General features: G+C 36.3%; 1 protein-coding gene across 1 annotated transcript in view; it reads right to left on the reverse strand.

Annotated features, from left to right (window-relative positions):
• The window catches only part of LOC113229816 (muscarinic acetylcholine receptor DM1-like), a 53,131-nt gene that overhangs the window by 17,926 nt on the left and 25,458 nt on the right, over nt 1-9,747 (reverse strand). Inside the window, exon 3 of the mRNA XM_026463495.1 lies at nt 4,226-4,425. Within this exon, the coding sequence (XP_026319280.1) occupies nt 4,226-4,425 (200 nt within the window). The remainder of the gene's footprint in view (nt 1-4,225; nt 4,426-9,747) is intronic.

Here is a 9,747-nt window from a genome sequence, read left to right on the forward strand (position 1 = left end):
AACCAACGTCTTCTAGCAAACCGTGTCAGACGCTATGCCAACTAAACCACGGAACGACCCAGCTGGCCTTACGAATTTTTCTATGTGCTTATTGGAGATATTTGTTTTGATTTTTTAACGACTTTTTTTGCCGTAACGCCATCGGTGAGTAATTTCGATATTAGTAGGCTAACTGTCAAAATAAGAATGAAAAAGGCAGTAACGCAATTAGTCCTAATCATAAGAACGTCATAACTTTCACAATTCAGACATTTTTAGCAAAATTTTACCTTCTTTCACAATCTTTCGATAAAAATGTCGACAACAACTACGTGACTATTTAAAATATTATGAAAACTGACAACCCTCCAAATGTCACTTCTCCGTCTTAAAAAAAAGACAGACTACTTATTTTTGCACGAAAGTAATACCTATCTTATGAATTATTTAATAGTCGTGGAACAAAAGTTGTTGTCTATGAACTTGAAGGTCTTTCGCGACACTGTGTTATGTCAAAGTCAAACGACCAAACAGAGTTGAAAAACAGCTACAGCACTCAAATTCTATTTGTCTATCACAGCGCAACTCCCACAAGCTGTAAACTTGCCAGTTGTAATCCGGTTTCGCGTGTAATTGACATGCAACCCAAGCTCAGCCCGCATGTCAGTTAGAACTTTTCGAGTTTCAACGCTTAACTCTGCGTTTTCACATATGGGTTAATGAAGCCTGGGAAAATGCCAGGCCAAAAAGGCTTTGCTACAACTGTTCGTGTTTCTTTGATTCATTTGTTAATATATTTACGTACTTTTTTAACTTAAACCTCAGAATGTACATGTTACAATACATTGTTTTAAATTTTCACGATTTTCTCAGATTATTTGAAATTTAAAATCGGAACTTAGGCGTGTATAAATATATTTTATTACCTCGACGTTTCGGACGAGTTGCGACGTCCATGTCCATGTTAACATTAAGAAAGTAGACATAATTATGTATAATTCAAATGTACGCACAATTCAATTTTATTTAAGAGGCAATGTATACGATTCTGTAATAAGGTTCCGATCGATATTTAAAAATTGCCAATTACGAGGTTTAAAACTATAGTGAAACAAATACTTTATACTAGAGTTTATCACGCAGCTTTTGCGCACTAGGATGACAAAATTCCGCAGTATTTTTGTTTTTATTTGACTCTTGCGGTAGTCTTGACGTAAGATGTTTAAATAAAATATAGTATAATAATAAACTGCCTCCGTGGCCTAATGGTTACCATGCCGGACTGCCACGCAGAGGTCCCAGGTTCGATTCCCGGGCCGGGAGAAATAGTTGTATGGCCTACAATTATTTCTCTCGTGAGTTTGGATGTAATTTGTGGTTGTCTATGTGTGTGTCCATGGCACCCGCGACACAGGGTTTCCCTAGTGCGGGGCTATGTTGAGTGTGTGCGTTATTTATAAAAAAAAAAATAAATAAATAAATAAATGGATTTACAAGGAGCAACACCTAGAGTTTCTAGCTTATTCTTCTCAGGAGAATTTGCCTTACCAATGAGCAGTATAGTTTAATCAGTACGACGATTTGAAGAGCAATTTCCTTACGTATGAAATAAATATTACTTAATTGACTTTGACATATGTACATTTCGCGAAAAAACGAACTTTTCAATTTAGTTCCACCCACCGTTCCTACTTCGGTCGACTAGAAGGTCCACACTCCATCCCGTTTGCACTAAGCGCTTTGCTTTCTTCTTTTTGATGCGTACGGCAAAGGAATGGAATTCTCTACATCTCTACATCTGGCATCTGTATTTCCCGAAAAGTACAATTTGGGGTATTCAAGGCTAGAGTGAATAGGCGTTTTTTAGGCAAACGCGTCCCATCGTCGCTTAACATCAGTTGAGATTGTGGCCAAACACGTGTCTATCATATATTTAAAAAAAATAATAAGATGCCTAAAATACTGGTGATCATTTACTATTAGACATCGCACCACTATTAGACTTCTAAGATTTAATTGTAGCGTTATGACTATTATATATATTAAGGTTCCGTGTTTTTTAATATATATTTTAATATAATAGTAATAATGGCTTCCTTTACATTTGTTTACCTTGTATTAGATCAAGTTATAATGAAAATAAATTTATCTTTACCTTTCATCTTTAATTTTTATCATGATCTCGCAAAACACGGACATTCACATAGATAAACTAACTCATAACCAGTCGTGCGTTGTAGAGACGCACGGTGTTCCTTATGCTTAAAAAAATTAATATTTTTTTTGTAAATTATATATCTTTTTTAAATGGTGAATGAAAACACAGCAGCGCGTTAGAGACACTCACTACGTGGCTAAAATATTGCTTGTTGATGCAGCTTCCTTTCCTTACAGTTCTAACTATTTCCAACTTTTTTCCCATTTGACAAAGAACGTCAATATTGGTGACGTTTTGTACTCACGATACGCCAAGCCACATCTCAAAGGACTCCAATTTTGACCATAATACTGGGGTCAAGGTCCAACACTCCACACCAAACTGCAAGATACTGAAGACATAACAGTGGACCAAACGCATACGGAGTTTAACAGGGAACAGAGCGTACAGAGCGTACCTACATATAAGCTTTGTGAGAGACAGAAGCCTGATCTAGAAAAATCCTGTATCTTATGACTCCTGGGATCCACCTCTTGGTTGAACAAACTCTGTACCTAAGGTTGTTTGCAAATACGGTAGGAGATTACTTTACTAGTATTCTTTGTTATAAATAGTTGAATACATCGAACCTCATCACCCTTTAAGTGTCAAAATAATAAACTTGTCAAACATCAAATTTATGTCAACATTTTGCCATATCCAAAAGTGTAGCCAATATGTTTCGTGTTCATACGACATCGCGTATGAATTCCCCATCTCTACCAGCTCCGGCAACTGGTTGCATGTTGAGCGCAAAGAATCAACTTAATTCGATTGTGAGATTCTGTTAATGCTATTAACTGAATATCAATCCGTCATGTTTCTTCCACATTTCCTTATTGCGACATTTGCTTTTCCTGTGACGACGAAAGCTGACCTCAAAAGTTTACTTATCCACTTTCGTTATTTGTTACCGCGGTTTCCTCAACGATAACTGGAAGTCTACCACGTAATACGATACCACGACTACGTCCGCAACGAAGCTCTGACATACCTCAGTATTGGTCCCATTTAAATTTGAATAAAATATTCCACGTCTAAGGGTGGTAAACGAGGTGACGAATCCGGTTTCAAACTTAATAAATAGGTGTAATTCTACGAACGTTTGAGGTCAGTTTTTTTGTAAACTTCTTCTTAGTGTGCGTCCGTACTAAGTAAGTTCAAACGTACAACATCTGTCAATTTTACGATGAGAGTAATGTCAAAATTCGATACGAAAGCTGTCATTTGACGTGTCGGAGTAAGAACTTATGTCAAAGCACGATCTTCGTACACATTTCGTGGTAGACCTCCTGAATCGCATATGGAAGTCCTCGTCAAAACAATCACAAGGTAGCTGCTCTACACGATTGCGGACTTCCTCACATCCGTCTGCCATTTCCATCCAATTCCAAATAAAATGTTATGGTGATCATGACATAAATTTTTTATTGGAATTACATTTATGTGCCCAGTTTTATTGAAATTGGTTAACAGGAAGAGGGTGAAATCCAATAATCAAAGTTCATCCCCTAATTTACCTCACGTAGATGTGCAATATTTTGTCAAAATTTCAAAGGAACCACTATTGACCACTATTACTTATTACTATTAATTATTATATACCCCTTTCCATCAAATGAAGAATCATCAAAATTGGTTCACAAAATTGTCGGAGTAATCTGTAACATATATACAATAAAAATAAAAAAACCTCCTTTTTTGAAGTCGGTTTACAATTATTTCACTTAACCCTTAATTAGTGGCTCTAAAAAGTTACGCAAATGGTCGCGTGGGGTGCGCGACACCCCAAATTAGATTCGTGAAAAAAAATACAAAATACACGCAAAATCAGGCTTTTATTAAAGACAATATTAGAACACACCTATCTCCTAGCTTATAAATGTGTTTCTAACTGGTAAAACAAGTTATTAATAAAAAAAACAACAACTTTCGTCAGCTTATTTTCTTCATCACAAACTTGGCAGACTAGAATCATGTGATCAATACACATATGTGTTTTAAGCCCTTCGAACATGTATGTTATTATTTATATGAAGGCGACCGGACTGCTCTAGATGCCGATTCAGGATCTCCACTTTCAAGCCTCTTGTGTCGTTTTTGTAGCGGTCGAGGTGGTGTGCGAATACCTTCGTTTTAGTTTTCGCTTTGTTCTTATGCACAGTTATGGTCATTTCATGATGTTGTTCACCTTCAGAAGCACTATCAATAGCGTCTCCTTCTTTATCTTTCAATTGGTGCACAATCTCCTAAACAGTCAATTCACGTGGCATTTGAAATGCTACGTTCATAATTAATAATAAGCAACCACACGAATTAACCGGTAGGAAAATCACTGTATCAAAGTAACGAAATTCTCTTGAGTACGCTGCCTAGAACATCTAGATCAGAATGAATTTAGAAATTTCATTTCTCGACTTTATTTTTTATATATAAGTAATTGGCCTTGCTCTTGACCACTACCTAGCCCTAGAGCAAAGATAGGGTTTACGATGGAACGAGCTCGCTTAGAAGATGCCTATTTAGTCGCTCCTTGAAGATCGAGCATCTTATGCGTCGGAAACACAAAATGTGTGTATATTTTTTATCTATGTGAAATTTTATATGAAATGGTCCATCATCCATTTTTCTCCTTTCGTCCTGAATGGACCGTCTAGCAGTTTGCCTGCTCGACCTATGTACTAATCAATAATATGCAAGGCTAGCACGACAGCACAAGAGACGTATTGCGCGAGGTGTTAGCAACATCTAGCGCTTTTATGTCGCTCTCGAGGAAGTCGTGCCCTATTGTGCTAACCCTACCGGTGTTGTGCTGGTATACTACGAGTTAGGCTAGGCTATTTAATAAAAATCAGCCTAGTCTCAAAGTCAGTAAGATGTTTTTTTTTTGTTGTAACTCAAATTCGTATAAAAATAATTGAAAGTATAGTTTAAACTATATTGAAACATCATTGCTTTTCAAAATAATGATAGTGTGAAATGTTCCATTCATATTTTAAAAATCCCTACATACTGGTCATTATAACGCAGTCTAACCAACCAAAAAGAAAGAAAAGTTTCAATAACCAATGGGATTCGTTATTTTCTAAACGTCATAATAACGATTTTCTTTGGCTGTTTGAACACGTCGGTCTTCTTCGTATTAAAATGTTACCTATCTTTTATTTTCTATGTAGGAGAGATCAAGTTATAACGGTATTATTAAGCCTGCACAACAGCAGTTGGGATCTAGAGATAGAAGGCTCGGAATTTAATTAATGTAGCATTCTTTTATTGAAAAAGCAGCCGTGAGCAACATCCTTTTCTGCTATGAAACAGTGCAGTATTCCAAGAACAGCTGTTAAAGGCAATGGTTAATTACTACATTTGAATTATTTGCAAGCTAAATACGTTTCCAGTCGTTATTAAATAAAGTTGGTTACAAATATGTAGACATGTTGGAAAACAATACAAAGAGAAAAGAGGATAAGGTAAGGCATTCTTTATTATATTTTTCAGTCAGGGCAAGTCGTTTGTAAGAAATTTTGATATGCCTTGTAAATACTCTGAATTGTGAAAGAGTTCGTCCAGTATTACCTATTTCTAGCGCCAACAATAATACGATCCAAGAGTTGCCGTACCATCCAGAGCTTTAAATCACAAAGATCTGATGGGTACTGCCACTGAGTTCAGCTACCTCAAAACAAAAACAAAAAAGAATCACGTTACAACCTTAGAATAATAACGCATAGAAACCTAGCCCGCACACGCTAAGTGAGGCAAATTGAAGCGCTCCCAAAGAGCCTACACGAGCGGGCGGGCCGTCAGTGCTCAAGATCAACTTGCACCGCGAACAGATCAAGAATTTTAGCTAAAAATGACGAAATGTGCGGTAAATGAGTGTAAAAATACGTCAGACAAACATAAAATAGATACTAACATCACATTCCACAAGGAAGTAACGCGTTTCAACATGTATTTTTTTATAAATATTCACTAAAACCGAAAATTAACCTACTACTAAAACTAGCCTACATTAATTTCCTTTTTTGCCTCACTTGTAACAGTTCGTTTGATATGAAACTATCATTCTATGCGTTATTATTCTAAGGTTACAACATAATCTTTACAATGCTAATATATTCGTTTTATAAATGTCACTACAACGTAGTTTTTTCCACCTTCACTGTTTAAATACGTAATAATAAAAAAAATATATTTACTTCCCTTACGGAATTTTGTTTACACAAACGGTCGCGTGGGGTATCACGCACCCCAAACTCGCTCTACTATACACAAACGAGCGCAGATTACGAATGAATTGTGAAGTATAATCACGTTTACGAAGCTAAACTGAAGACAGAAGTTGTAAGTACAAATTTTAAAAACTTATGAGCGTAGAAACATGCTATGGGGTGTGAAACACCCCACGCGACCAATTAATGGTTAATATGTGTACCAATCTCGGCGAAAACCTAACAACTCCATATGAAAAATATTTTCAAACATCCTTAATATTCGCTACTTAAGACATTTTAGCAACAAAGTCAATGTACTCTGGCTAAATGCCAACAGGGTTTAGGGACATCCACTACCTACCGTTGTTTACGGGTTTTTGACTAACACTGTTACAAAGAGGTATATTTTTTACACCTAAAAAGCAAAAGCGATTTTTTTACGTTACGAAAGATTTTTGAAGTTCGAACTTGACGATGGACTGTGGTGCACCTAACTTTTTCTTTCAATAAAAGAAAACATAATAACAAGTTCAAGTACACGATTTGTCGTACATTATGAGATACCCCTATCTCAGTAGTAGTCTCATTCATTTTAAGCAAATATTCCACCTCTTAAGGTGGCAAATTAGGGGATGAACCCGGTTTATTGGATTTCACCCACTTTCCGTTAACCGATTCCAGTGAAACTTGGCAAATGGATGTAATGAATACAGGGAAAGTGGATAAGCAAACTTTTGATATCGATTTTTTTTTAACAAAAAAGTTAATACAGATCTAAATAAAAAGCAGGAGTCCTTAGCCTCTAAAGAATCCGAAAATTTTATTTCTAGGAAAAACAAATATACGCGATTTAAATCCGGAAAAACTTTCATTTTCTGATATTGTTCATGGTTTTCAACGGCCGCATGTACTAAATACCTAACCGAATAATATTAATATACTGACGTGGCATATCGCTTTCAGCGCAAATGCAGAAGGCGGTCCTGCTCGATACGGCACGTGTTGTACGCCAGTTCTTGACCTCGGCCGACTGTATCATTGTCTCTCCCATTTAAAAATTCAAAATTCATCTTATCTTAGGCCATAGGGGAGGCGAGAATGTAAAATATATATATATATATATACAATAATAACGCACACACTCACAGTTCCGCACTAAGGAAATCCTGTGTCGCGGGTGCCATAGACGCACACATAGACAACCACAACTCAAGAGAGAACTAAATACAGGCCATACAAATATTTCTCCCGGCTCTGGAATCGAACCCGGGACCTCTGCATGGCAGACCAGCAAGGTAACCGTTCGGCCGCAGAGGCAGTTAAATATAATAAACCAAAATAGGAATAAACTAAATAGGAAATATTTGTATATTAATTCAGAACAAAGAAAGAAAGAAGTGTGTTATACTGTGTTAAATGGAATTTTCTAGTTTAAGGTCATTATTTAGCTTTATTTACTTAGATAATAGAATAAGATAATTTCGCGAATATCATAATTACAGCACCCTTTCTAGGAATAGTAAATCCGTTACACAAAAAATAAATAATCGAAATGCGCAAGCGATTATATACCTTACACCTTTAGGAATTAGGTTCATCTTTTTCACAGAACCATTCGCCGAGATCTACGAAATTGAACTTTATTTATAAATAAATACAAATTGAAATTGTTTGGTAGTTAGAATTGTGTTATTAAGTAAGCTAGCGTAAAATATTATACGGCGGAAAAGGTTGTACATTTTACTGGTGGGTCGTGAGGATAAGGGTGGGTCCACATCATTCGACTAAGTACAAGCTTAATAACTATGAGTCACTGTGTGGAGATTTAAGTTAGTTTTTCTTGCGGTGTTGCCAGAACTCTTGAGACAAAAATTACGTTTCGTTTACAATTTCGTTGTAAAAGTCACTATTTCTTTTTTTTCTCAGTCAAATAATAATAATAATAAAGCACACACTCAACATAGACCCACACTAGGGAAACCCTGAGTCGCGGACACCATGGACACACACATAGGCAACCACAAATTACACCAAACTCACGAGTAAATGAAAATATTTCTCCCGGCCCGGAAATCGAACCTGGGACCTCTGCGTGGAAGTCGGACCGTGGGACCTCGGCACAGCTACTGTTCTCCCACAGAGACAGTTTAATGTAAAACAATCTAAGTATTTACGAAATGTATTTATGTATGCCTAAATCCTAAAAACAAACTTAGGTACGCTCAAGAAAAACCATTTAACCAGTACTTAGAAGATTTTATTTTGTTAGCGTCATCTCCGAGTTACTTTTTTCCCTAATTTGAGTGTGTTCTTAAACTTTTTAGATATCACAATCACAAATACGGTTTCATTCAAAAAAGTCTTTCTTTACGAAAATTGTCTTAAAAATGGAAAGTTACATATTACGCGAGAGGATCAAAAGCTATGAAAAATATAAGAAATGTGACCATCTGGCAACACTGTTTTCATGCTAAGTTTTCCTTTGCTGTGTGCAATAAAAAATATCTCATTCTCCTTAGGCTACCAACAGATGTAATGCACGTCTGCATTTAATAGCGGGCCTTACGCAGACACAGATTTGTGCGTCTAAATATTAAAGAAAGACGAAAAATCAAATTAGTAATTTTTGTTTGCGTTTCAAAGCAAGTTCGACTTCCTCCTGTAGGCTTAGGTTAGGTTTATATCTATGGGTCTGTATATAGGAACAAGCCAGAACCGAATTTGATTACGTTTCCAAGCTGGGTTGAAAATTATTATGGCTACCATTGACTTACAATTATAATGGCTACCGTCTTTTGAACAAAAGCTAAATTTTCAAGCCTGTACTTTAAACACATAGAAACTAATGTTTCGATTTCTTAGGTTTTCGCGATTGTTATACATAGGAAACGAAACTATTTTTCCGGATTTAAATCGCGTATATGTGTTTTCAATCGTGACCATGAGACCTGGAAAGGGCCCAAAATGTTGGTTTGTTTGAATAAAACAAAATAGATCAATTTCCTAAAAACTAATGTTCCTAAAAGTTTAATAATAATAAATTTCTTTATTTCGGACTAAGTCCATAAGGGTTAGTAACAAAACACTTAAAAATAGGGTTAGTATTACAAATTGCTTATTTTACAATTTATTATTATAGGCCACAAAACTAATGTGCATCCTAGACCAGTGATCTAGGAAGCAACCCTGTACACTGTTTGCAATTATACTCAGGAGGCTGTTATCGCCGCCCCGAATCCTGCGCAACAAAGAAGCCGCCCTTTTTCGCATGATAGCTGAAAAGCGATCTAAGCGAGACACGGCGAACATTCCCGATGCACTGCAAAATCGAGGCAGCTTCAACAGCATCCTGAA

Source organism: Hyposmocoma kahamanoa, unplaced genomic scaffold (genome assembly GCF_003589595.1).
Source record: "Hyposmocoma kahamanoa isolate Upper Pololo Valley unplaced genomic scaffold, ASM358959v1 62, whole genome shotgun sequence".
Taxonomy (NCBI): domain Eukaryota; kingdom Metazoa; phylum Arthropoda; class Insecta; order Lepidoptera; family Cosmopterigidae; genus Hyposmocoma; species Hyposmocoma kahamanoa.